We start from the raw sequence: 25,228 nt of genomic DNA on the forward strand, positions 1-25,228 counted from the left end.
AAACTCATGCTGAAATAAAGAATAGTTATAATCATCAAGAGACATAATTAAAAGCACATATTAAATAAGTTCTACCTTAAAATATTTTAAATAAAGTTTCTGAAACAATCTTTTATCAATGTATTGATGAAATGAATTTTAAAACTGAGAATAAACCATCACAATTTAAACACTATGATTAGTTAAAAATACTAAAGCAATTTCAGAGTAAAATGCTTAATATCACTTCAAAAAATAATAGTGATATGTTTTTCATTGTTATCTAGGGTTGTGGACCACTTGTCACAACACACATTCTATTAAAATGAGAAAATAACTTTTATGAAAACTTACAAAGCAAGGGATTATTGTTTTAATCAATTATCAATTATGGCAGCACTATTAATTTAACAAACCATACCATAATCTATTATTTCTTCATCATATATTAAAATCTCTTATAGAACTGAATCTATTTCCAAATTTTATTTGACATAAATATATATTTTATTTACTTACTTTAAATGTAAAATTCCTTGCAATTTAATGATTTGGTAGTGCTAGAATTAATGTAATTAATGTAACATCTGAATTAAAGCAAAATTGATACTTATTTATTGATAAAAATAGTATTGATAGCTGTGCTTGGTGGCTTATGCCTGTAATCGAGCACTTTGGGAGGACGAGGTGGGAGGATCGCTTGAGGCCAGGAGTTCAAGACCAGCCTGGGCAACACAGCAAGACCCTGTCTCTACAAAAATAAAAATAAAAAAGCCAGTGGGGCATGGTGGCTCATACCTATAGTCCTTGCTACTCAGGAGGCTGAGGTGGGAGGATTGCTTGAGCCCAGGTGTTCAAGGCTGCAGTGAGCATGATTGCACCACTGCACTCCAACAGCAGAGTGATACCTTGTCTCTTCACACACACACACACACACACACACACACACACACACAAATATTCCTAAAACAAAAAGTTGTGTCAATTAGAAATATTTATTTGAAAATGTCACTGAATTCTATACAGAGAGAACTGGTGTCATCAGTGCATGCTAGTAGAAATGTCTGGAACTTTGTCCAAAATTCTAGAAAAATTTCAGATATTTTACTTTGGCACTACAAGCCAAAATATTTAATTGTTTCCGAATGATTCAATAGGAAACTGAAATCAAACAAAGCACCACAAATCATTTCTCAACAATTATTTATTCATTTTCACAATCCAGTAAACATTATATAAAATAATGACAAAAGAAAAGACGCAGACATCTAAATAATGAAAATTGAAGGATTATTTGGATGTTGGTGAGCAGGCTGAGGAGCGAAAGCTGAAAATGCAGCTTGGAAGTCTTTCAAGCTCTGTGAATTCACGTCAATACTAATTTGCAATAGGAGCAGTAAACATCTAAAAAACGAATTCTAACACCACATGTTCTCACTCATAGGTGGGAATTGAAAAATGAGGACACTTGGACATGGGGTGGGGAACATCACACACGGGGGCCTGTTGTGGGGTGGGGAGAGCGGGGAGGGATAGCATTAGGAGAAATACCTAATGTAAATGACGAGTTAATGGATGCAGCACACCAGCATGGTACATGTATACATATGTAACAAACCTGCACTTTGTGTACATGTACCCTAGAACTTAAAGTATAATAAAATAAATAAATAAGACATTTAGCTTTAACACGATACACTAAAAGCAATGTCCAAAAGTCCTTTATTATTAAGTACATAGTTATCAAAATGAAAGATTAATTCAATAAAAATGCACATATAAAACAAAATTATGAGAAGTAAAAGCTATTGACAGAAATACATGTGATATACTCTAGAACAGAATTAATTTTAAGAGAAAAACATCAGATGAATTTTGTGAAAATACATTTGTTAACAAAAATTAAAAATGGAAATAACTTTAAAAATTTGCCAAATTGGTGAATCTTAAAATGTCGTAAAATAAAATTCATGGATTGAAAGTGAGCAACACTTAACATAAGTAAGCCAGCTAACAAAATATTGTTACTGGATGGAAAGCCTTGACTGCAAGTTGGGTTCTTGGCTGGCTGAACAAATAATTAAAACCCACAACCAAAGCAATAAAAGAAGGAATCAGCGAAAGCACAGATTTATTGAAAAGAAAGTACACTTCACAGAGCGGGAGAAGGCTCAAACAAGCAGCTCAAGAGCCCCAATTGCAATGTTCTTTAGGGTTTTTATTAAGCTAAAAGAATTTGGTAACACCACTAGGTACACTTTAGAGGTCTCCAATTGGTTACACCCTATGCAAATGAAGGATTGATCCCCGACTAATCAGAGGCTGAAGTGAAGGTTCGGCCTGGGACTAATTAGAGGCATTTGTTGTTTGTGACAAAGGAGAAAGGGGGTTTTGTAGAAGAAGGGGGCCTCTGGCCCCTTATCACTTGGGCATGAAGAGGTGGGGTTTTCCTTTTGGTCCAATTCCAAGAAGTCAGCAGTGGGTTGGCCTTAGGCTCCCTGTCTCCAGACTCTATTCTCCTGCCTCAATATGACATTTCAGTAAAAAGCAGAGCCCTCTCCTTAGTAGATCGATGGCGTTCCTCATTGCAAGGAACTGCCACCATCTGGAGAATAGGGCAGACGAAGGTCTGGTTGAGCAGAAGTGGAAGCTCAGGGTAGCTGAATGGAAGGATTTTTTTTTTTTTTTTCCGAGTATGTGCTTCCCTCTTGAACCTTGTGCCAAGCAGGCAATCAGAAAGACAACCTTCTATCAGCTTACCTAAACTTGTTCAGAATATGTACAGTTCTTTATTTTCCGTGGAAGAAAAGTATTGTAGACATTGATTAAGGGTAATTACCTCCTCCCCTTTATGAATGCCAACCTGAATTGAGAGGTGGGATGTGGCCAGAGGAAGGTTTACCCTTGATGTTAATGCTTCAGGGGGCTTTCCTTGTATGGTTCCTTCCAAGGCAGTAGAAACTAAATTTTAATTCATGGTTTTGTATTTTTTTCTTAAAAATTATTATCCCTCCCCTCAACATTTGTATAATTTTTAGTTCCAACAAAATTGGAATCTTCCCTGAGGAATGGGGAATTCCCAGAACTCCAAAAAGAGATTTCGCATTTGATGATGAGGCACCTATTACTGCAGACTTCTTCAGAAATGAAATAATTCCAGGGTAGGTACAGGTTATGGTTGGAGGATTTTTAAAATCTAGACTAGTTTGTGTGTTTTTAGATAATTCTGATAAGTCCCTTAAATAATGGAATCCCTGCTTTAATTGGCATTAAAAATCACTTAATAGTTGTCTAAATATAGAATGACTCTAAAAATTTGCAAAAAATTAAGAAACAAAGCAAAACTTTCTAATTCTTCATATTTGGTCATGGTATAAGAAAACACACCTGCTGGGGAAAAAGTAAAGGCTCTACAGTCACCAGGTCAATGTAGTTTTTATAAATAAAATAGACTAATTTATTAGAGAACTGTATCTCAAAAGTCTTTTCTCCTTGGAAACAGCTCCTGCCAAATTCATTTTAAAAGGACATTATTCAATTGAGTTTTAAGCCCTTTAGTTAATGATATTGAGTTAAAAATAGATGTCACATTTTTGGCAAGAAAAAAGAAAAATACTCATAAGTCTATACATAAAAACATCTAAATGATTAATTGAAAATTTATTTTCCCAAATTTAAACTCTTTCTGTCCTTCAGAAAGTATTTAAACAAGAAAAATGGAAATTTAAGTTCTCATCCATTTTTTCTGTAAAAAGGTAAATAAATTTTAAACCTAAATTTGTATCTTTAAAGACTGAAAACTTCTGAAATAAGTATTTTAAACCAGGAATTACAAAGCTTTACTCTTACATGCTAAATAATTACATTTATAGTCCAAGTTCATCATAACCTTAATCAAGGTAAACCCTTGGATAAATTGTATCGTTTTATGTATTTGGGGTATTAAAAAGCTCTATGTCTTCTCTCAGCTGTTTCAGTGTAAAAATAAATGCATGCATGGTATGTTAGTCAGGGCTGGCTTCATGGGCATGCAACTCTTATAGTCACACTGGGACTCATGCTCACAAGGGCCCTTGGTTTAGAGCCCTGTGGTCACCATCTTGAAATTCTTAATGATTTAGGAACAAGGGATTCTGTATTTTCATTTTGAACTGGGCTCTACAAATTATGTAGCTGGTCTTGATTTTAGTATGTGCCAAAACTTTTTTTTTTCATTAAAAAAGCCTAAATTAAATGAAACATAAATATTTGATAACTTATCTATGATACTATTTGAATTTATGTAAATTTAATATATATGCTCAACTAAAATGATTAACAATTTACATAAGCAGTGTCATTCTAAATTACTTCTCATCAATCTTAGACTATATTACAAATTATGTAGCACTAAAAAATTACTACAATTAGAATATCTGGGTACCATATCATATGCCAATGGCTGACTGAAAACTAATGTTTGTTTTATAAATTAGAACACTGCATGAACTTCATTCCTAAAAGTTACTTTTTTTTGAGAACTAACAAAATTCAACGTCATTTCTTGGACTTATGAATAATAACCTCACCTGTTTTTGTTCATATAGTAGTAACACTTATGATTAAAAAGCTAATGATTAAAGTAAATTATAATTTTTCAGAAATAATGAATTTTCCTTATATAATCAATAATACAATTGAATTATTTCTTTCACACATACAAACCTTCATTATCTTTTGTCCAGCTCACTTCAACAAAAACTTCATTGGAATTTGTTTGGAATTGCATTGATTTTATTTTTAAATTTGTGATGACTAGTTATTTTCACATTTTTCAACAAGGAAATGACTTACCTTAAATTTTCAGAGCTGTTCTTACAATTTTTAAAGAAATGTGAATAGTTCCTTCACATATTTGAAGAATCTTTCTGGGTACCTACATTCTTCGATATTTTAAGATGATTATCACTCATAAACAGGATTATTTTTGCATTGTCATATCCAATTTATTATTGTCACTATTTACCTAATATTAGGTCCATTGTTAAATCCAACATATGTTGTTAGAGTTTAATTGGATTGTCTAGGTAGGTATTCATGTAATTTGTAATTATTTTTTTTCTTATCTCGGCTGGAAGATTTTGAGTTTTATTGCAAACCATACTGTACAGACCCAGGGCGCAGTGCCATCCTCAAGCGTTTTGTGATCCCCAGGCCTCCTCCTCTCCAGTGGCCTTTGGTCTGCCCAGTCCCAACCCACACCCACACTCCTCCTTGGTTTGTGGATAGATTCCTTCTCCAATACATGGTTAAGACCAGGTTTACTCAGTTCCCATGGCAACTTAGAGGGGCCATTTCCAGCCTTAGCCCTGAAATGCCATCATTCTGTGTTCATTCTAATGCTTCACACCTCCAAAAAATTTTTTTGATTTTCTTTACTCTGACTCCTAGTGAATGTCAACATCTTTTCATATGTTCTTGATCAATCTGATTTACCTTGCTAAAAATTTCCTATCAGTATACCTGTCCATGTTGTATTGGGTTTTATGTCATTTACCTATCAATGTAAGAGCTTTTTGTCTATTATAGACACAAACCATTAATCTCTCTTTTGTGTTTTAGCAATTTATTTCCACTCTTTCTATCCATTATTTACATTTTTTGCATTGTCAAAAATGTCTATATTTCTTTAACTCTTACTATTCCAATCTTTGTTTTAAAGTTTTTTACAGACCTTAGATTGAGGTGTCAGGTTTTATTTGATATTCTATGTTTATATATGTATCTTGACTAATATGTTAAAACTTTTTATTTAGTTTGTTGCTCTTTAGTTTCCACAGATGAGTTCAAATTCCTTTATTTTTAATGTTTTCCTTAATAATGAAGGCATTTAAAGCTTGCAAGTTCCACTGAAAAGTTCTCTGTGTTCCAAATAACTTAGTGTGAATTGTTCTTCTTTTCACTCTTTCCTAAATAGTTTTTAATTTTTTAAATTTTATCTTTGATATAAGGGTGATCTAGGAGCATCTTAATTTTCAAGTGGTGAAGATTTTGTTGATCACCTTCTTTCTTTTTCATATTTATCAACACGGCCTTTTAAAAAAGTGAATATACTTTATGGCCAAGTATATGACGTTTTTGAGCAAATGTTTCATTGATATATGGAAAAACCCCTCATATCTTTGATTCTAAGAAACATTTTTCTCACATGTTAACATCTCTAGAATTGGGATGCATCTCTTTACAGCTGTCAGCCCATAGGAGTGGCATTGTAGTTGTGTATAACCTTCACTTGACATGTTCTGGTAAGATCAAGAAATCAAGAAAGCACCAGTATCAAAGTGTCTTAGTGTAGAGGAAAGCCAACATATTGTCTCTAGATAATATAAGGTTGTTTTTCCCTGTCCTGGGTTTCTTTCTCTCTACAAAATCTGTTTGATTTTGGCAGAGATGTATTGAAGTCTTCAGTCATAATTATATTTTATTAGGCTTATCAAATTCCTAATGATTTTGCTTTATGTATTTAGCTAGTTGCATGTAGTTTGATATATACATATTTATGAATGTTAGTTACCTTTTTCATAAATCTTTGCCTTTTATAATTGGTCTGACCTTACATTTTATCTTTGCTTACCTTTTATTTTCCACCCTTCTTTACTATTTCACCATGTCCCTCATACACAGCTTTTGTTTTCTAATCCAAACTACGTCTTTAAGCTTTAGTGAAAGAAAATAATCCATTTACATTTTATTTAATGTCTGTATCTTAGTTTCTTCATTATCTATTTTAAATCATTATTTCCTTTTTTTCTTATTTTTGTGGTTTTTTTTTTTTTCAGGTTCATCTCATTCTTTCAAAGATTAGCTGTGTTTCCATTTCATTCATTGTTAACAACATGTCTGCTCTCAAGAACAAGTATATATGAATCTATCCCTTTTCCCACACAGCTGTATTACCTCAACTTTCTTCCCTATACAAACTAGATGAGACCTCTAGAACACTTCTTCCTTTTGTTCTTTTTTTCTCTGCCTTTTTCAGGTAATGAGACTTTTTCAAATGTTTTTACTTTGCCCTTCTACCGATTTCCTTAAAGTATGCTGTACTTCCTCAAATTATGTTGTTCAGAAATAAAACAAAATGAATTGAGGTCTGTAATGAGTTTGATGACACAATACTAACGCTTGACTGTTTCTCTTTTTTGAGAAAAAAATTTAGAATACGTAAAAGTATATATAAATATAACAACTGCCCATGTACCCATCATTCAAATTATATAAATTAACATTTTTAGTCAAATGCTTCATATCTTTTACTTTGTAATACAAGAAATAAAACATTACACATAAAGCTGAAGTACTCACTGTCGCCTATTAATACATTTCTGTTTTCTTCTACTCCCCCATTTGTGTTCCTTCCTATGATGAGGTGCATACATTGTGGTTAGGAATTCCATTTTTAAATAATGGTGGTCTAAGTTATTGGGACTAATAGCTCTCTAAAAAGCAATCAAGGTAACTAGATTTAAAAAAATTACAATCTTAAAACTATAGGTTAGCCAACAAAAAATGGGCTCAATGGAGTGGGGAAGTATATTCCATCTACTATAGTGGAAGGCACTGAAAAGTCACCTGGCAAAAGATGTCCAGTTATAATTCTGTAAAAGGGAAGGAGTAAAGAATTAGAAACATTAATACAATCTACCAAAGAATGAAACAAACTAAAAAGTCTACTTAAAAAACTTGCAAATCACAACTGTAAAATGTGAAGAAATGCAATGCCATGAGAGAGAGCCAACAAAATCAACTTTGGAAAGGAACTGACTCTAAGTGGAATTTCTCTTAATAGAAAAATGTGATAAACATATCAAAACAAATCTGAGAAATAAAGGATAAATATCCATTAGTAACTAAATAGGACCTGTAAAACAAAAATAGGCAGGTCTGAAGTACAAACTGTCAGATATAAAGCAATTTGAAATCTTAGAAATGAATAATGTGGCAATTTCAAATTACAATCTAAATTAATAAACACTACTTCTGCAGTGCTACTTTCAGTAAGTGTGGTCTGCTTCCCCAGATTGCTATATTCTTCTCTGTAAGTCTCATTATACTCAATACTGTGTGCCTCTAGTGTGGTAGCTCTGCCCTAGGGAGGATCTTCCTGGTTCATTTTCCTCCACGGCCCTTTCAAAAGTGAATGTTGAGAGAGAATCAGTGGACTGGAAGGCACTGATGAACTTAGTGGATTAACTTAATTGATTAGCTAAGGGGAAGGAAACTGAAATAAAAATAGTTAAGAGTTGTGGAATATTGGATTAGCCACATTTCAGTGAAGAAAACAAAAATCCCCCTTAGTTTCTTTGAAAGAAAGCTGGAAATGTTAGAGAACTGCCTCTGAACAACTGACTTCAGGATCACACCATTGAAATCACGGAGTTCAGGAATCTGCTGCTGCTACAATCGCTCTCCTACTGAGAGGTGACAACGTGCTAGCAGCCCTCGTTCACTCTCGGCGCCTCCTCGGCCTCCGTGTCCACTCTGGCCATGCTTGAGGAGCCCTTCAGCCCGCCGCTGCACTGTGGGAGTCCCTCTCTGGGCTGGCCGGGGCCGGAGCCGGCTCCCTCTGCTTGCCGGGAGGTGTGGAGGGAGAGGCGCAAGCAGGAACAGGAGCTGCATGCCGCGCTCGCAGACCAGCGCGAGTTCTGGGTGGGTAAGGCACAGCGGGCCCCACACTCAGAGCAGCCGGCTGGTGCTGCCAGCCCCAGGCAGTGAGGGGCTTAGCACCCGGGCCAGCAGCTGTGGAGGGTACGCCAGGTCCCTCAGCACTGCCGGCCCACCCGTGCCGCGCTCAAATTCTCCCAGGCCTCAGCCACCTCCCTGCAGGGAAGGGCTCGGGACCTGCAGCCCGCCATGCCCGAGCACCCCTACCGGTGGGCTCCTGCGTGGCCTGAGCCTCCCTGATGGGTGCCGCCCCCTGCTCTGCCGCGCCCGGTCCCATGGACTGCCCAAGGGCTGAGTGCCCACGCCGCCGCGTGGGACTGGCGGGCAGCTCCGCCCAGGGCAGGATCCACTAGGAGAAGCCGGCTGGTCTCCTGAGTCAGGTGGGGACTTGGAGAATTTTAATGTCTAGCTAAAGGTTTGTAAATGCACCAATCAGCATTCTGTGTCTAGCTCAAGGTTTGTAAAGACACCAATCAGTGCTCTGTGTCTACCTATTCTAGTGGGGACTTGGAGAACTTTTGTGTCTAGCTAAAGGATTGTAAATGCACCAATCAGTACTCTGTGTCTAGCTCCAGGTTTCTAAACGCACCAATCAGCACCCTGTCAAAACAGAACAATCAGTTCTCCGTAAAATGGGCCAATCAGCTCTCTGTAAAATGGAGCAATCATCTCTCTGTACAATGGACCAATCGCCAGGATGTGGGTGGGGCCAGATAAGGGAATAAAAGCAGGCTGCCTGAGCCAGCAGCGGCAACCCACTTGGGTCCCCTTCCAGTGTGTGGTAGCTTTGTTCTTTTGCTCTTCGCAATAAATCTTGCTGCTGTTCACCCTTTGGGTCCGCACCGCCTTTATGAGCTGTAACACTCACCACGAAGGTCTGCAGCTTCATTCCTGAGGCCAGCGAGACCACGAACCCACTGAAGGGAACAAACAACTCCAGACGCACCGCCTTTAAGAGCTGTAACACTCACTGTGAAGGTCTGCAGCTTCATTCTTGAAGTCAGCGAGACCAAGAACCCAGCAATTCCAGACACACTACCTCAGATTTTTATTCCCATAAAGTTGATGACTAGATAAATGAAAGTAGAAAAAGATCACCACAAACAATCACCTGTGGCTGATCTTATCTTGCTGGAAATAGAAGCAGCAGTAGGAAGTTGACCTATACCTTAATTCTGACCTCCAAATAAATATCACATAACTGCTTGTTACGTTGTACATCAAATTTTCTCCTAGACTCCTAGCTTCAATGGAGTCTGTGCAATATAGTTTTTAGTTTTCTGAAATCTTTTAAAAAAATTATAAGGGAGGTTTAAGAGAGGCAATTCATTTTAATATAAATTTAGAATCACTTTTTAAAAATGTCTATTGGAGTTATAAATTGATGTGTGGAGAATTGCTATCTTAACAATATTGAGTGTTCCAACCCATGAAAATGATGTTAATAACATTTACTTAAGTCTGTAATTTGTCTCAGCAAAATTTATAGTTTTTTTTTTTTAAATAGAATTCTTCCATTTTTAAAAAATGTTACTTTAAGTTCTGGGATACATGTGCAGAACATGCAGGTTTGTTACATAGGCATATATGTGCCATGGTGGTTTGCTGCAGCCATCAACCTGTCATCTAGGTTTTAAGCCCCGCATGTATTAGGTATTTGTCCTAATGCTCTCCTTCTCCTTGCCCCCCACTCCCTGACAGGCCCTGGTGTGTGATGTTCCCCTCCCTGTGTCCATCTGTTCTCATTGTTGAACTCCCACTTATGAGTGAAAACATGTGGTGGTTGGTTTTCCGTTCCTGTGTTAGTTTGCTGAGAATGTTGGCTTCCAGCTTCATTCATGTCCCTGCAAAGGACATGATCTCATTCTTTTTTTTATGAAAAATGGGATCTAATTAAACTAAAGCGCTTCTGCACAGGACAAGAAACTATCTTCCATGTTTTGTAAAATTTATCTCTAACATGTTTTTGGGTGCTGTTGGAAATGAAGTTGTTTTTGAAATTCATTTTCTAATTGTTCATTGCTAATACATAAAATTATAATTTTTGTGCATTAACATTGTATTCTGACCTCAATAAATTCACTTATTAGTTCTAGTAGACTCTTTAAGCTTTCTATGTATTAATACTTGGTCATGTCATCTACCAATAAAAACGACTTTACTTCTCCCTTTCCAATTTATTGACTGTCATTTCTTTTTCTTGCCTTACTGCACTGGCTAAAACTTCCAGTATAATGTTGAACAGAAATGGCAGAATAGATATCCCTGCCTTGTTCCTTATCTTAGGTAGAAAGCATTGAGGCTTTCAATATTGAGTACAGTGAAAGATGTAGGTTTTTGAAGATACCCTTAATTAGATTAAGAGAAATGTTTCTTTTATTCTTAGTTTGCTGATAGATTTTTTAAAATCACAAATTAGTGTTGAACTTTACAAAAAGCTTTTCCTGCATTTATTGAAATGATTATATTTTCTTCTTTATTCTAATATGGTGAATTACATTGATTAATTTTTGGATGTCAAACCAACCTTTCACTCCCCAGATAAACCTCATTCCATCATGATGTATAATAAGTATTCTTTTACATACACTAATTTGTTTTGTTAAAATTTTGTTAAGTATATTTGTGTCTATATTCATGAGGGATATTTGTCTGTAGTTTTTTTATATATTTGGCCTCATGAAATGAGTTTGGAAGTATTTTCTATTTTCTCAAAGAGTTTGTGTACAATTGGTTTTATTTCTTCCTTAAATGCTAGAGTTTACAAGTGAAGCCATTTAGGCATGAATTTTTCTTTTTGGAAAGATTTTTAATTAAAAATGCAATTTCTTGAATTAATAGGGCAATTCAAGTTTTATATTGCTTATTGGGTTAGTTTTGGTAATTTGTGTTTTTCAATGAATTGTTCATTTCATTCAGTGGTAGCTCTGCCCCAGGAAGGATCTTCCTGGTTCATTTTCCTCCATGGCCCTTTCAAAAGTGTATGTTGATCATAATCGTGATCCCCAGTTTATTGACTTTATTGGCATAAAGTTGCCTGCCATATTCTCATATTTTTCTTCCAATGATTATGCTCTGCAGTGAGTGATGTATTCTGTTGCATTACTAAAAGTTCATGGGTGGCAATTTCTGTCTTATCTCTTTATTCTTTACCCATCTAAATAGAAGTTTATCAATTTTATTTTTTTAAAGACCCAGCTTTTGATTTCATTTTCACTATTATTTTTGTTTTCTATTTTAATTTTTACACTTATCTTTATTATTTCATTTCTTAATTTTTTAAATTAATTTTTATTTCCCTTCTTCTACTTGATTTTCACTACCTTTCCACTCTGGAAGAGGTATTTTGTAGGATGACGGTCAAGTTGTCTTTTTTCTGATACTTCCTCATATTTTGATTCAGATTATGATTTTTGGCAACAATACCACAGAAATGACAGAGTTCTTTTCAATGTATCTTATCAGGAGGAACTAGGTGTTATTTGTCCCAATATCAGTGATGTTAGTTTTGATCACTTGGCTAAAATAGTGTCTGTCAGGTTTTTCTTCTGCAAAGTTATTATTTGCAATTAAGTATTTTGTGGAGAAAAAATTGAAGACTATATAATTATTTCTCATCAGACTTTTACTGATTTAGCATTCATTGATTCTTGCCTGAAATAATTATTACTGTGATGGTTGCCAAATGCTGACTTTCTAATTGCATCATTTTTACTACATGTAGGTAATTGGAATCTTGCTATAAAGGTGTCTTTCTTCTCTTTATTATTCAATTATATCAGTATGGGCTCAAATTCTTATTTTATTCTATGTGCTATGATCCATTGCCATCGTTATTTATTTATTTATTTGCTGTAATTGTTTCAGATTTGGTCAGTGGGAGCTTGTTCATGTTGGCTTCTGAATCCATTTGACATGTCACTATAATTTTTTCAGCACTTATTTTCAGAACACTTAATTTGTGATACCACAAGATATTCCAGGTTCATCTTTTACTTTCCCTACCCTAGCCCAGAGATCAGCCATTTCTCCCAGGAGCCCTATTTTTTTTTTTTAACTGGAGAAAGACATTTAGAAATCTGGATCTGAATACAAAAATTAGCCAGGCGTAGTGGTGCTTGCCTGTAATCCCAGCTACTCCGAAGGCTGAGGCAGGAGAATTGCTTGAACTCAGGAGGCAGAGGTTGCAGTGAGCGAAGATCACACCACCACACTCCTGCCTGGGTGACAGAGTAAGACTCTGTCTCAAAAAAAAAAAGAAATCTGGATCTGGAGTCTCATTGTTTGTATGCTTTTCCAAGAAGACAGACTATATATGTTTCATATACTATAAATATATTCAATAAATTATATGTGACATAACATATAATACATATAGCATATATAATATACATAACATATAACATATTTATAAGTATATAATTTATATATACATATATTTATATAATGTATAACAATATAGATTATAAAAATGTCTTATATAAATATATTTTATATCACTATATAATATATAACATATAACATATATACAAAATATAATATATTGAAATATTTTATGTATATGGATGTGTATACACCCAGTCACAACATACACACATATACACACACATGAATATATATACATATATATACACACACATGCAAATACATATGTATATACACACACAGATGTTGTGATAGCCAATTTTGTGTGTCAACTTGACTGGGCTAAGTAACAGGCCCATGGCTGGTAGAACATTATTTCTGGGTGTGTCTGTGAAGGTGTTTCCAGAAGAGATGTGCACTTAAGTCAGTGGATTGAATAAAGAAGACCAACCCTCACAGTGTGGGTGAGCATCGTTCAGTCCATTGAGGGCTCATCTGAATAGAACAAAAAAGTGGAGGAAGGACAGATTCTTACTTTCCCTTCTTGAGCTGGAACATCCATCTTCTACTGCCCTCAGACACCAGAGCTCCTGGTTCTCAATCCTTTGAACTCCAGGATTTGCATCTGCACACCAGCAGCCCTGCTCCTTGGGCCTTAAGCCCTAGATTGGGAGTTACACCATTGACTCCCCCGGTTCTCAAGACTTCAATCTCAGAATTACACCACCTGCTTTCCTGGGATTCCAGCTTGAAGATGGCATATTATGGGACTTCTAGGTTTCCATAATTGCATGAGCAAATTCCCACAGTAAATCTTTTCATATATCTATATATATCTTAATGATTCTGTTTCTCTGGAGAACCTAATACAGATATGCACATGTATGTGTGTGTATACACGTTTCTCTATCAGTTATGTTCCAAATCATGAGTTTATACTGATAACTCAAATTACAAATACCACAGGCTCCATGCTAGTGTTCCCTTATTTGTAATTCCCTTCAACAGTGAGAATCCTGACTCATTATTTGCAATATATTTGCTTACCTACCCCATCTTAGAATGCAGTGTTGAAACTGCTAACCCATACTACTATGAAAAACAAACCCACTAGACAAAATCCAACATTTGTTCATATTCTTGTCTTTAGCCCTGTTTGTATAATCAAAATACTGTGTTCCGAGGTTAATTCAATTCTACCTCACAGCTCCCTCTTAACTGTGGTCGTTATTCATTTGAAATACAGTAAGGGGTGGGGTGTGGTGGCTCACGCCTGTAAACCCAACACTTTGAGAGGCCGAACACTTGAGGTCAGGAGTTCAAGACCAGCCTGGCCAACATGGTGAAACCCCATCTCTACTAAAAATATAAAAATTACCTGGGCATGGTGGCACATGCCTGTAATCCCAGCTACTTGGGAGGATGAGGCAGAAGACTTGCTTGAGCCTGGGAGATGGGGGTTGCAGTGAGCCGAGATGGGGGTTGCACCACTGCACTCCAGCCTGGACGACAGAGTGAGACTCCATCTCAAAAAAAAAAAAAAAAAAAAATATATATATATATATATATATATATAAAGGTTCATTTGTTGTGTTTGTATTCTGTTGAATTTTTTTCTCTCCCCTCTCTCCCTATTTTCATTGCTTATATTTACTTGGCTTTTTAATATGTGAGACAATGATTCTAAAATTTTTGAGACAAAACAAAAATTAGAAGGAATTCCCATCTTCTCCATCATTTCCACCTACACCTTGTATATAACTATCTCATTGTTTCTAGTTTATCCTTCCTATGTTTCTTTTTGTACAAACGAGGATGTGTATTTTTTATTTCTTCTTTTTCACATGAAAAGTAGCATACCAGTCTTTTGTATTTACTTTTTTCACTTAATAATATATCCTAGAAATACTTCATAATAGTTCATAGAGATATTCCTCATTCTTTTTTCAGAGCTGCATAATGCTCCACTGTTTGGATATAACATTGCTTATTGAGCAAGTCCTACATATGAGCATTTAGGTGGTTTCCAGTCTTTTGCAATGACAAACAATGTTTTGGTGAATATCCTTGTACTGTATATTTTCATATTGTTGGAGGTATATCTTCAGAGTTCATTTCTAGATGTGAGATTGGTGGATCAAAGGGTAAATGCGTATGTGTGGATTTTTTTTTAGATATTGGAAAATTCCCCTATAAAATGGCCGTATCAGTTTGCATTCCCACCAATAATATATAAAAACATCTGATTTTCCATAGCCACACCAATAGGAAGTGTGGTCACATGAAAACCACATTCTCAACATAACTAGAAGACAAAGCACCTACTTCAAATTGCCTATAAGAAAACAAACAAAACAAAAACAACCCAGGAGTCCTTCACACTGCTCCTAGAAGCCTCTGTGGTGAGCAAGGGCAGTCTGTGGAAAGACTTCAATGAAAGTGAAAAAAGCTGAGCTAGCAAAGTCCTCAAATTGCTCCAAAACCATTGCCAGAAAGTAAGAGTCTGCCGTAAAAATGAAAATGCTGAAAAGGTGTCCTTGTAGACCAGAGCACTAACTACAAGCACTACCTTCAGGAAAGGGCCATAAACATAATATGATCTGAGTTGATAGCCTTTGAAAGGTGTAGTTCCTAAAAGAGGAAAAGGTCAAAAGGAAGGGGAGCCATCCATTGGTGATAGGATGGTAGAAAAAAAAATGAAATAAAATAAGAAGTTGTGGAGTGTTTTGAGACAAAACAAAAATTAGAAGGAATGCAGCTCTCCCCTCCACAGCTTCCATTATAGGTCAGCCTCTGAGGTCACAGCAAGTTGGGAGTGTGCTAGAGAGTGGTCCTGGATGAACAAACAGAAAATATCCATCACAGTAGGAGACTTATAAATAGGAAGAAAGTGGAGAGTTGATGAACATACTGCAGTAACTAAACTAGAAAGCGGAAAAGATTATATTGAGCAAGAAAATATGCCTGAATTAGTGATTTAAGAAGGTTCCATGGAGATGAGTGACTCAGGTAGAGTGAAGGAGGTCATTAGAAATCAAAAGGTCAATAAAACCAGAGGCACAGATGTTATAAGGAGTCATCCTTGTCAATGTGAAATAATTATGGATAATACCAGATTGTAGGATGGTTGGGAGACAGTGAGCCAGTTCCAAATCCCTCGACAGACAGGGGTGGGTGACCAGAAAGTAGGGGGATTGCAATAACAAGGGGTGGAAGAGGATCATACAGTGGGTTTGAATGTGCAAACAAATCTCTGATAGGCAAAAATATCTCATTGCACTTTCATTCCACATAGTACCAGGCATAGAGGTGAAGTTGGTGCCCTATTTTATTCATCATTGCTATTTGCAGACCAGTCCTCCTTCCTTTCCACAAAACCCTTTCCTTCGAGTCACGTATCATCAGAATATAGCACCTGCTATCTTCTGGTTTGCAATCATCTTCAGATGTACAAGCCACTCATTTCGTGAAGATTTTAGCCCCTGACTCAGTATCACTCTCTAACATGAATCCCCATGCTTCTTGGTGATTTCAGTATCAATTAAGATGTTCCATGGCCTCCTCCGCACCAATACTTTTGTCCACCATTTTATCTCAACTTCTCACAACCACAGTTCTGTTTAAACCCTTGCATCACCAAAATCTAGAAGGCTTCAGTGTTAGTTTAGATAATGTCAACCACAATAACGTAACACACCAATCCCCAAAATGTTAGAACTCAAACATTACAGAAGTTTATTTCTTCTTCACATGAAATCTAAAGTGGGTGTTCTTGATCAGCAGACAGCTCTCCTCAAAGCAATGACTCAAGCTCCTTCCTTTCTGTGGTTCTGTTATCTTTAGCACATGACTTACTAGGTTACTACAGTCACTTTCATCAACTCAGTGTAGGGAAAGAGGCAAGGAGGATCACATATGGGGATGTTTTAGGGCCAGACCCAGAAATGCTACACATCTCTGATCATGTTCCTTTGGCCAGAACTCAGTCCTATGTCTACACTTAACTGCAAGAGTGCCAGGAAATGTGTCTAACTTTGTGCCCAAAATGAAGGGGAAGTGTATTTGTAGAAAGCTTTGTCCTCTGGTTGCCAATTCTGTTTTACCCTCAATTGACGCATTCTTATTTCTCACTACTGCATATTACCATTCTAGTTCATCCTAAATAGTACCCCAAGTCTAACAATGACATGACCCCATTAAGGTCTACAAAATATTGATCCTGTTACTCATTGTTTCTTACCACTCATATGTCTTCACTTCCCTTCTCACATAGCTTAAATTCTATGGTCCATCATTTTAATCACTCCCTTGTGCACATGCTCAACTCACGTCATCAAATTCACTTGGGAACACCCAATCATGATTAAATCCAAGCAACTGGTTTTTTCTGAGACTGTATCTAGAAAGCTAAATATGACTGCAGAAAAACTCAGAACCAAGCTTGATGATTGCACTCGAAATTCATGAGCACTCACCTCAACTGGGTCTTTAGCATTGCCTGCTAATTAACTAAATGTCTCTAGTCCTTTCCTTCTCTGCCTGTCTTCAAACATAACACCTCCTCATGTGTCATCATTTTTATGATGACCTTGATGTATATGTCCCTGAGAAAACAGAAGAAATGTGAAATCAATTTCCAAAAGCTGCCACCATGGGCATCTCCAACCCACCTGCAATAGTTCCCTCCTAGTATGTACTGAAGCCCTGCATGCTTCCACCTAAGGCAATCTCTCCACCTGTGCACTAAAAAGAGCTAAAACTTACTGAGCACTTACTACATGGCTGGCACTATTTTAAGCTCTACATGTATTAACTTAATTCTCATTGCAAATCCTATGAGGCTGGTACTGATTTTAGGCCCACTTTACACATAGATAACTAAGGTACACTGACAAGGAACATCCCTTGAGTCCTGCAGCTGATAAATGCCAGGGCTCCGATTTGTCTCCAGAATCCATGCTTTTCACCAAGGAGAATTATAGGGAAAACATTTGACATTTTAGTAAATTACCCTACCAGAGTGAATGGACAGTTTACTCTTTTTAAAGAGATGTGTGTGGGGGTTGAGATGGAAGACATGACAAAGGAACAAGGAAAACACCACCACCACCTCTTAACAATGAGTCATATGCATGAAAATAAACCAGCCGCCACTGGAATAGGCTGCAAAGGAAGCAGTACCTTGAGGGAAGGGGCTGTTTTTAGTTTCGGTAAGGAGGAAGAAAACACTCAGGATGGGTGGGAGGAAAATGAGGCATTTGCACATTGGACATTAACCAAAGCAAACAGGGCTAGGGTGTGACAAGACAAAAATTATTCATGTTCAAGTATTCCCAGAAAAGTGACAGTGATAGTGGGCTAAATATTATAAAACTCAAATTTCTACAGTGAGCAGGTATAACTTGCTGTAACAAATACATCAGTCTCAAGAGGAAAGGCAATACAACCTTTGCAATCAAAGTAAAATCTCACAGGAGAGGTTATCTTAAGCAAAAATAAAACCACTCAACCTCATAACTACAGGATACACGGTAAATATAAATCCTACAAGAAAATATCTTTACCCTCAGCAAGCCTACTGTTTATGTTTTCTTCAAGGTAAATGACTGTTTAATAGTATTTCCGCTTTTACCCTTATCTAAATAGCAAGTTCTTGCTATTAGAAACCTATTTTATGCTCACTGATTCTGATTTGATCGAGCAGAATAAAAAGTCTAGAGCTTACAATTTTCACTTCTACACAGAACACATGACATAGTCTAGCCCTTGCTCTAAGCCTTTCCTACTTCGACCATCCTGCCATTATAATCTCATCTATTACTGCTTTCTCAATCAGCTTCCTGCCTTGAATATCTCCCTCCCTGCCACTCAACTGCTTAACAAACAGCTTAAGCACCCACCATATTCGGGGCTGTAACACTCGTAACTTAATCTTCTTTCTCTCAATAAGTATATATTTTGGTCTTCCTGTGGCAAACTATAAGCAACTTGAGGGCAGACACTTGCAGTTATCTTGGTAAGCTCACATTTAGCATATGACAACTTGCACATAGTAGGCACTCAGCTTTTTTTCTGAATAGCTGAGCCAGTGTTATTGCTATCCCTGGAAGCACTGGGTTATTATAGAATAGGCAGAGCGGGCCCTCATATTTAACAAATGAATGAATGAATAGGTGGATGGATATGTGCCTACTCTTAGAACTTCTAGGAAAGTTCAAAGAATTTCCTAATATTAGAAACTATTAGGAAATTAGAAACTATCACAACTGCTAGTTGTGATAACTGTGGTTAAGGAGGAAAAAAAGTTTTATTTTAAGAAATACACATTAAAGTCTTTACAGTGAAATGCCATGAACGTATGAAATTTAAAGTACTTCAACAACAAAACAGATGAAGCAAAATGACAAAATAAACATTGCCATAATAAATCTAGTTATACTCTATACAACTAGTACATCTTAGTCTAGTCTAACACTTAAAATGTAATTGGCAAGATGACAACAATATGGTAAAAACCTAGAAATTAATCAGATTGCCTTCAGGTAAATCAGTAACAAGTAATATAGATACTCTAATAGGAAAGGATATGACATGCTTGAGAAAGTACAATATAATTTTAAAGTAACTGAAAATTATTCACACTAGGACAACCAAGGCACGGCATTCTGAACTGCTTGTAGGAAGCAGGTAGGGAATTTCTTATTTAGAAATAAAGTAGTCACGTTTAAGAATAAATTTCACATACTACATGATACCAAAAAATGGGATCATTTATTTCTATTTAGGGAAAATACATTTTTCTTCACATTATCTTCTTCAACTTTTCTTGTTTTACATGTAAAATCAGAATGTTCACTGTCATAAATAAATATAAATAAATATTACAAAAGAATAAGATTTACAAATTTGACTGTGGACATCTCGCTTCAGAAATAATATATAATCTTTTCTTATGTTAATATTGTAGTATCTCTGGATACTTTTAAAGACATTAAGTCAAAGAAGACACCTTTCACAGGCTTTTTCCAAACTCTATTTGTGCAACAAAGGAAGATTCAGTCTTTCATTCTATATTCCTCCCTTATCACCATCAACACCCCTGGTTCACCAGCATGTTTTACCTTTAAAATATTTTGCCAACCCGAAGGAAAGATGAAAATGCCTACAGCCAAAGATTACTTTATAATGTGGTTCATCTCTCTTTAGCAATTTTGCTTACAAGAGACTGAATTGGGTTTTTATTTGCTTTTGATATCCAAATAATGTTTTTCATTTTTTATTTCCTTTATAAGTGGAAATAACATTACAGATCTTGTGGAAAAAAATCACTTTCCTTCTCTTTTCCTCGTGATCCCATTCTAAATACGAACAAATCTCTATGCTTTCTTACACTTTTAGGAAAGGAATCACTCTCAATTCTGCAAGTTGTTCTATTTTCAAGAGGTGTAGGTGTGCTAAGAATGTGATTCCAGGACTGCCTTTTTTCTCCTTGCTCTGTTAACATTCCTAACACATCTTAAAGACAATGAAAGCATCCTAAATGAAGAGCACAATTGCATTTATTTTATCCAATATGCAGATAAGTCTAAGAAACTAGGAACAGTCTGTATACTTGTGTGTATTTTCTTCTTAACTCTTCTTTGGCTAAGTCGGCAAGCCCATGGTTACTAGCATCCCAAGCAAACCTGTCAATGTGAAACACGTGTGCCCTGAAAATTAAAAAAAAAAAAAAAAAAAAGTTAAAATCAAAATGATTTTATTTACTAGTGATAAATATAAATTTTTAGTTACTATGTGATAAATCACCAAAAAGAATCAGTTAATTTGGGGTGCAAAACAAAAAAAATAATGAGTAATAGAATATGGACAAGATTCTACAGGTGGGGTTTATCAGCTACAGCAACAACTAAAATGTGACATGGAGTTTTTAGTTTCTCGAGTTGAATAGTGGCTAAGCTTGAATGAATTAAGGTACCTTCAGATTAAAAGTCAATGAATTCCTAAGTGTGGGAGATGTTAAAAAAATATAAAAATAAATAAAAACCCCTGAATACTACTACACGTGGAAGAGAAGATTAAGAGATGAAGACACTCAGAAAGTTTTACAGATACATTTACACCAAGTTATTTTTGTGTGATAATTTTGTATAAAGATACGAGATGTCTTTTAAGATCTATAAACATGACCTATAAAAGGATATCTTAGCACATACTATAATTTTTCTTAAACAATGAAAACTCTAAAAGCCACCAAGCAAAAGGAAAAATACAAGGTAGGTCAACCATCTCATGATGCAAATTATCATAATGAAGGCATTCTCTTTAAGTCCTAATGTATCATCCCTTTCCCCCCGAATATTTGTGGCATTATAGCATCTAATCGTTACAATAAACTGAGTTCAAAATGTAGGATGAGATGATAAGCATTACTGCTACCAAGTCCAGAACTGACGATGTGTCATAGTAATGAGAGATTCAATGTATTAGTCATTCATTCAACAAAGAAAAAAACAACTCTAGTGACAGCAGAGACTTAAGCCTCTATTATCCTTTAAAAGTCATGAAGAACCCCCTAGCCAAGGGTATTAATGGATATTTTGCAAGATACAGAAATGTAATTTTATTAAACCATATATACCTTTTATAATTTACCAGAAAGTCTTATTTCTGAGGTACCACCAGTTACACTTAAATGGTCAAACACAACATTGAGTACTTTGTTGCTCTCATGTGCATTATAAGAGCTGAATAGTAGAGAAGAAAAAAACTATTGAATTGAATTATGTAACTGTCATTTCAATCAAAAAACGAAGTCAGGCATCTGCTTACACTTCCATCCCTAAACTAAAATTTATCATACAGACCTAACTCTTCTAAAAGAAATAAATCAATCCTCTGATAGGCAAACATGAAGAATCATTAAATGAAACCACATTATCACTTGCACATTAACTATATCCTGTCTTAATTAAGATCAAATATTTAATTAAATCAATATGAAATCAGGAGGCTAGCCAAACATATATAAAGCTAGCTCTTACCCTCAACAGCTTGTTTCCAAAATAAGGCAAGTGGAGTGTTTTTTATGTGCACATAAAAAAGACAAATTCTTTCTTAGGAGTTTGCATGACTTTCCCTCTAATTCAGAAAATAAGCAATTAAGTTCACTGCAAAACCCCAAAATACAATTCAAAACAAATACATTAGTCTGCTTATCTGTGGTTTCAGTTACCCACAGTCAACTGCAATCTGAAAATAGGTGAGTACAATACAATAAGATATTTTGAGAGAGAGAGAGACCCCATTCACATAACTTTTGCTACAATAAATTGTTCTAATTGATTATTCGTTGGTGTTAATCTCTTACTGTGCCTCATTTATAAATTAAACTTTATCTCATAGGTATGTACATACAGGAAAAAACACAGCATATATAGGGTTAGGCACTATCTGTTGTTTCAAGCACTCACTGGGGGTTCTTGAAACACCCTGCCCCCCAACCGAGGATAAGCAGAAATTACTGTATTCCCTCCTTCTATGTTCCAGTACTTTATGTCCTTAATAGGACATACAAGTATCACAGCCAATCACCTTACCAAAGTATGTAAAGAAACTGATGAAAGCCAAGAGACAGCACCTGGTAAACTTATCACATCTTGCTGCCCTGCCCCCGCCCGCCCTCCGCCCTCCGCCCTCCCCCGCCCAGTCTCCATTCCCACCCATCCAGGGAGTCTCAAAGCAGTAGCTTTGGTAAATTGATAATACTCTATACATTGATACTTTATAACTTGATAAACTGATAACAGTATTTCAAAAGGAGAATTGGAACAAATACAAGAAAGTACGTAAGATTGGTGGTTTTATTTTTTTTCAGAGTAGCTTTGCTGATGCTTCCATACCAACTCACTTCAGATGACTTAGTACTAACTGTGAGTTTTTGCTAGGCTCTAAATCACATTCCTCAAACGTTTCCGATATATCTGGAGAAAAAGTTATGTCTTACTATATTTGCTATCATGACAGCTAGAATATTTTGTTGATATTAAACAAATGCCTGTAAAAATTATTAATCACTCCCCTGGACCTAATGGTCAAATATTTTTCTACAAGACTGACTCATTTAGTGAGTTAAAGAATATTTACATGCTTTAACTTATAATAGGCTTAAGTAATATTCTTAATTTAAGCAGAAAAATTGTAGAGGGTAAAAAGGAGATAGGTCACATCATCTAAAGAATTAAAACAGGCAATTTAATAACAGCATTAAATTAATAGTTTTCTTATTAATGGGAAAAATGGACAGGCATTAGGGCAGCTTAGAAATAACTCAAGTTTGTATAAATTCCACAACTAGTTTTCTGAACAGTTAAAACTACAAAACAGAAGAGGGTCAATTTAAATCACCCTCTGTCTACAGGACACATCAGAGCCAATCGTGACATTTATACTTAACATTATGTATATTCAATGCAGATTAGATATTTTAAATAATACTGATGTGTGTGTGTGCTGTTGTTGTTTTAATATCTGAGTGCTTACTATGTGCCAAGCAATGTTCTAAGCACTTGACAGGTGGCAACTCATTTGATATATGATTACAATCATATGAGGTAGGTACTATATTTCCCCCATTTGTCTGCTGCTAAACCACTGCGCTGTTTTGAGCTGGACTGGCATCTATTAATATAAGTGAGAAAAAGCCCTAATCACAGGCAATTTCACAGTATGTTAGAGGTTGATTTTTCCTAGATTTCTTTGCTTCTGTGCAACACTAGATACTATCATAAATTACACTGAGTGGAAAAAAAATCAGTGGATTAATAGATCACAAAATGAGACTTCAAGTCACTTTGCTTTGAAATGCGCCTTTGAATATATTGAGAAAAAATAGCCATGAAGTCTGTTAATCCAGGATAGTAATTACAGACAAAAATGAATACAGAGACACGCCAAAATTTAAATAAAGCTAAGAGAGTCATCTACTGATACAGTACCAAATTTTACTGGAAATAAACTGGGAATAAATTTTTAAAAATCATCAGAATTTCTGCTCACTCTGATTTTCCATAGTCCAATGACTAGAATTAGGGTAATTAATAGAGTACCAGCAAGAAATCCTTGAAGGGGAAAGATATGGTAACACAGTTAATAGAAACATGAGCAATTAAAATTACATTATAGTTTCACAATGACATACATACTGGTTATGAAGTGAGTTACAAATAGGAGATATTAATTGCATTTTGTATATGGCTTCCTTATGTCACAAATTTTTGACAAATGCATGTTTTATTTGTCCTGTTTTCTTTGAAAGAAAAATGAAGAAATATATTTAGAGTATCACAATGCTCAAATAAAATTTTTTGACAGGTTTGAGAGGCTTCTAAAGTGTTTCAACCCAATCATGCTCGATTTTAAATGTTTTGATCGTTGAGCATTCAAATATGGTGACAGAATTATGTTATTTTAGAGCTAGAAAGCATCTTAGAGCTCACTTTCATTTTTTAGATGAGTAAATTGAGTCTCAGAAGGAAGTTGAACATTAACATATGTGGTTAATGGGAAGGACATTTACCTAGTTTATAGTAGATATAACAGATATGTAGACATTTCTCCATCACAGGAAATATGCCTGTACTATTATCATCTGAGATTGGAGGGCAAACTATATTTACTTTGCCTACAGAATATGCTTTTTAGTGTTCAGTCTATGGTAGATTAAATTTCATTTCAAAAAGTTATATTCACTTTTAAGATTCAAAGCACTATTTTGAGCTGAACAACAGCAAATAATTGGCCAAATAAGTTGGTCAACATCAAATCATTTTTATAGCTTACACAATCTTTCTTCTCAAATGCACCCATTTGCCCTTTTCTCTCACCATCCTCATTCTCTCTTTCCTCACCAACAGCCCCCCTCCCACCACCACCCCCACCAACCCTGCCGAGTGTCCTTGGACTCAACTCTATTGGTCTGTACTACAAACGAAATGACAGATGACACTAGAATAGTAACTGAATCTAACATGACTAATGAGTGTATTTGGCTCCAAATCAGCAAAATAGAGACACTGTACAATTGCACTGCCATGTGAAAATTGTGATTTAAAAAACAGCTATTTCTACCACAGGTAAGTTTTTACAGTATTTTACTTTAGAAGTTTATTTAACTGATCCCCTAGAA

The 25,228-nt window shown here is 35.6% G+C and overlaps 1 protein-coding gene across 12 annotated transcripts in view; it reads right to left on the reverse strand.

The window, feature by feature from the left end:
* The window catches only part of CD55 (CD55 molecule (Cromer blood group)), a 72,340-nt gene that overhangs the window by 12,929 nt on the left and 34,183 nt on the right, over positions 1 to 25,228 (reverse strand). For 6 of the 12 annotated variants that reach the window (XM_004028306.5, XM_004028307.5, XM_019029976.4 and 3 more), the window contains one exon: positions 19,797 to 20,753. The exons of 3 other annotated variants lie outside the window; for them this stretch is intronic. In XM_004028306.5, coding sequence (XP_004028355.2) covers positions 20,689 to 20,753 — 65 coding nt within the window. In that variant the 3' untranslated portion in view covers positions 19,797 to 20,688. Of the gene's footprint in view, positions 1 to 1,684; positions 12,920 to 13,216; positions 13,540 to 14,422; positions 14,571 to 19,796; positions 20,754 to 25,228 lie in introns of those variants that run through there. 3 more of the 12 variants (XM_063708908.1, XM_063708891.1, XM_055370356.2) reach the window with 3 other exon arrangements.

This window comes from Gorilla gorilla, chromosome 1, assembly GCF_029281585.2.
Source record: "Gorilla gorilla gorilla isolate KB3781 chromosome 1, NHGRI_mGorGor1-v2.1_pri, whole genome shotgun sequence".
In the NCBI taxonomy this organism is placed as follows: Eukaryota; Metazoa; Chordata; class Mammalia; order Primates; family Hominidae; genus Gorilla; species Gorilla gorilla.